At 32.4% G+C, this 3,717-nt stretch overlaps 1 protein-coding gene across 1 annotated transcript; it reads right to left on the bottom strand.

Moving 5' to 3' along the window:
• Positions 1-620: 620 nt before the first annotated feature.
• Positions 621-3,361, bottom strand: LOC133195282 (G-protein coupled receptor GRL101-like). The gene is made up of 3 exons (XM_061331135.1): positions 2,770-3,361; positions 1,029-1,168; positions 621-707 (listed from the first exon to the last, which is right to left on the bottom strand). Exons 1-3 carry the CDS (start codon positions 3,359-3,361, stop codon positions 621-623), a joined length of 819 nt encoding a protein of 272 aa, XP_061187119.1.
• Positions 3,362-3,717: the final 356 nt, after the last annotated feature.

The raw sequence follows: 3,717 nt of genomic DNA, 5'->3' as shown, positions 1-3,717 counted from the left end.
TGAATTTACATAAATATTTTTAGAATTCAAGGACAACGACATTTTTCTTTCCCTAACGTCAAACATCTGTTTTTGTAAACAGGGCATTAGCTCTGTTATTCTTAATTTACGTTTAACCGGGTGTGTTCAATTTGTTAAACTCTGCACACATCACTGAGCACTGACTGACAATACTATGAGTTGTTTTTGCTTTCTCAAATTTCTACGCTGCATTTTTTCGATAAAAGTTTTGATATTTTTCATTAATACACAACAAAATTTCTACTTTTCAGAAGTATTAAGGATAAAGTTTACTTTCAATTGTGAAAGTGCACGGACGTGTTAATCAAACTCGTCCCTAAATTCGTAGTTTCAAAAATTTCCAGATAAGGTGCTGGACACGCTTTTATAATATTTCCGTATGAAATGCTATAGCAACATATAAGTCATGATATCATAAAGAAAATTTGATAAAATATTTACTTCAAATCTGTGTCCAGGCCCCTTTAAGTAAGTTACATGTAACACATTGTAAAAATTTTGATAGCTCCTGTACATTTGGTTCCATATATGTAACCTTGAACATTATCTGAACATTATGCATGTACATATCGAATGTTTATCATTTTATCTACTCTACATCATAAAAGAATATCTGTTGTGTTAAGTACCATTTTTGGCATATTATTACATGTGTATGGTCGTACTTGTGCCGCATTGACGGCAGTCTAGAAAGAAAAAAATGGTTGAAAACTATTTCAATCTTTATCACGTGTTTAATATATTAAAACACGTGATAAAAATTATCTCATGTTAAATGATTGGATATGATTTTTATCTCAATTACTCGTGTTTTCAATCCCCTCACAATATAAACACACAAAATGTTCGATAAAAATCATTTTGAATCTCAAACGTCGGTATATTAATACATATTATATTTATTTATGTATACAATTTATCATATTTGCAAAAGAACATCTTGTTATTCAATGAACAAATATGTTTTATTTTACATTGTATACTTTGAGTAAGGACATTAACGTTACGTTTTGTCTTCCTCTGTCTCGTATAATAGCAGACAATGTGTAAAGTATTGGATTAATTGCTGAATTAATAGGTAGAACAAGCACGATGATCCAAGCGTAAATTTCCACTGTAACATCTATTCCAGAGAATGTCAGCATACCTATCATTATGAACAGAAAAAAAGATTATAGCTTAATATTTTTTGATAAACTAGTTGAGACTCAGAAGGTGTTGACCCCTTATAATACAATTATAGGACATATTCCTTCCTCTTTATTGGCTTTCATAATTTTTTGATACTATACTAGGGGTGATCAAAAAGTTTGCGAACTAATTGAATAACTTCCATTAAAGAAGTAAAATTAGGTTTCATTGTTTATTGTTACTTAAAGTAGACCTCTCCGATTACACCTCTACGATTACAATGCACATCTGCCACCACTCTGCCCATGCACAAATCACGTGATCCAGGCTGTCACGTGACATGCTTCGTAAGTTAAAAGATTTTTCCGAGTCTTATATCTCTTACCATGCCAGTTACTTTTTTTATAACAAGAATAATCAACTTTTCACAAATGGCCAAATCTCGGCAGTAGGATTGGTGGATAATGATATCATTTCCAAGAATGAGCATGGTGACCATAACTACCCGACTTCTTTGTCTTGGGTGCGACGTTTATCCATTGTGGATAAAGTATGGGCACCTTCTTTTTATAATATCTATATTTGAAGTCTAAAGTAAACGAAATTTTAGGGATTAAAAGCTATATTATTGTTAAGATATTCAATTATTTTTCTAACTGTGACTTGGCGATCTTTAATAACAAATTGCTCAGCTAGGGACACTTCTCTTTCCCATCTTACTTTTACTGGGTATCAGAACAAACATCATTTTTAACCATCTCCAGTCCTTCACTAAAACAATCAATCCAATTAATGATTGAACATTTGGAAGGTCTATATAAACCTTATATACATTATTATATGCTACTGCAAAGGAATTTCCAAGATATACGTTAAACTTTAAAGCCGTACAATGCTCGAGTACGACTAAGTCAACCATTTTTTGTCACAAGTCATCTACATATTTACGACATTTTCGCATTGTGAAGTCACAAACATGGAGCAAACATTACATAACATCTGCTATATATAGAACATGTTTATGACTATATGTGTGCCAAATTTTATTTTAATATTAATTGTGGTTTCGTAAATATAGAGATAGTTCGCAAACGTTATAATCACCACCCCTCGTATTTCCGTTCATCAATTAGAATGATGCACTTCCACTAAATGCTGAAATTAATATCGATTGTTTTTACTTAAATCCTTCTGTATTAAGGTCTGTCGACACGTTGCTCAATAATTTATAATTTTTTCCAAGAAATTGCCATCGAAGTTTTGCTACTTTCACAAGTTTCCTCATAAAAAATTGAGGTACCTTACCAAGCATTTGTTCAAGATACCAGAGGATGGTATTTACTATATTATCCTATTGGAACTCTTAAGATTTGCCAATATCAAAGTTTTTACTACTTACACATTTTAAAAATAGTTTAAAATCACAAGATAATGATAATTATGATACATTTCTTGTGAACTACATAAACAAAGGATATACAAAACAGATGTTAGAGCAACATGTCGTCAGACCTTAATGAACTATTTCGTGTTATTCCGGCTTTGGGTATTTCAATAATAATCTAAACATTTACATGTTAAATTTTAATGTTGTGCATGGTTTATACAAGAACTTACCAATTATTCCTATAGGTATCCAACACACAAGATCAGTGATGACAACAGCAAAAACAGACTTGGCCAGAGTTATTTCCCTTTGGCGTACGTTTGAAGCCTGACTACTGCTACCGGATTTCATAACCTCAGAGAGGATAAGAAATTGTCCGATAGTGATTCCGAGGAAAACAAGGAAGTTTAAGCCAATGAAAATGACCATTGAGTATTGCCAACCAAGCTGCCTATGGACAGATAAGGGAAGAGAAATACACACAGGAGATTGAGCGTAAAAATCTTCAAACATTGACGACTCTAACGGTAATATTGGAAACACAGATAAGGAAATAGCAATAACCCAAACCAATATAGATGATCCAATGACGCATAATCTATTCCTTTGTGAAAAAGGATTTTTGATGGCTACAACTCTGTCAATGGTTATCATTAAAACAAAAAGTGCAGATGCTTCACTAGATAATGTTGCAAGAATCCCTGCAAAGGTACAAAGAATACTATGACGCCATGTAAAATCCTCAAATCCATATCTCCCTGTATATACCAGATTTGTAATAGCGATAATGTATAAATAGACACCCATTAATAAGTCAGCCATGCTTAAATTTCTAGAGAATATAAAATATGCAAATGAAGACATTCTTCTAAATGTAGAAATGCTACAAACAATTGCAATAATGTTCCCAAAGGTGGCAAGAAGCGCTATATACCAAATGGCAACATTTAAGACAGGAACACCGATTAAATGTTCACAAGAAGATATTTCATTTACTGGAGCAACACAATGCACATCATAAATGCTTCGATTAAATGTTCACAAGAAGATATTTCATTTACTGGAGCAACACAATGCACATCATAAATGCTTCGAGGTTTCGCACAGCAGATAGAGAAAGTATCAACTTTAAGGAATTTTAGATTAAACAATCCCCAAAACATTCCATTTACAGACAG

This window comes from Saccostrea echinata, unplaced genomic scaffold (genome assembly GCF_033153115.1).
Source record: "Saccostrea echinata isolate AGI-Se365-2 ecotype Australia unplaced genomic scaffold, CSIRO_AGI_Sech_v1 ptg000029l, whole genome shotgun sequence".
In the NCBI taxonomy this organism is placed as follows: domain Eukaryota; kingdom Metazoa; phylum Mollusca; class Bivalvia; order Ostreida; family Ostreidae; genus Saccostrea; species Saccostrea echinata.
Note: the sequence above shows the minus strand (reverse complement) of the source record. Positions and strands in the feature narration are given on the sequence as shown.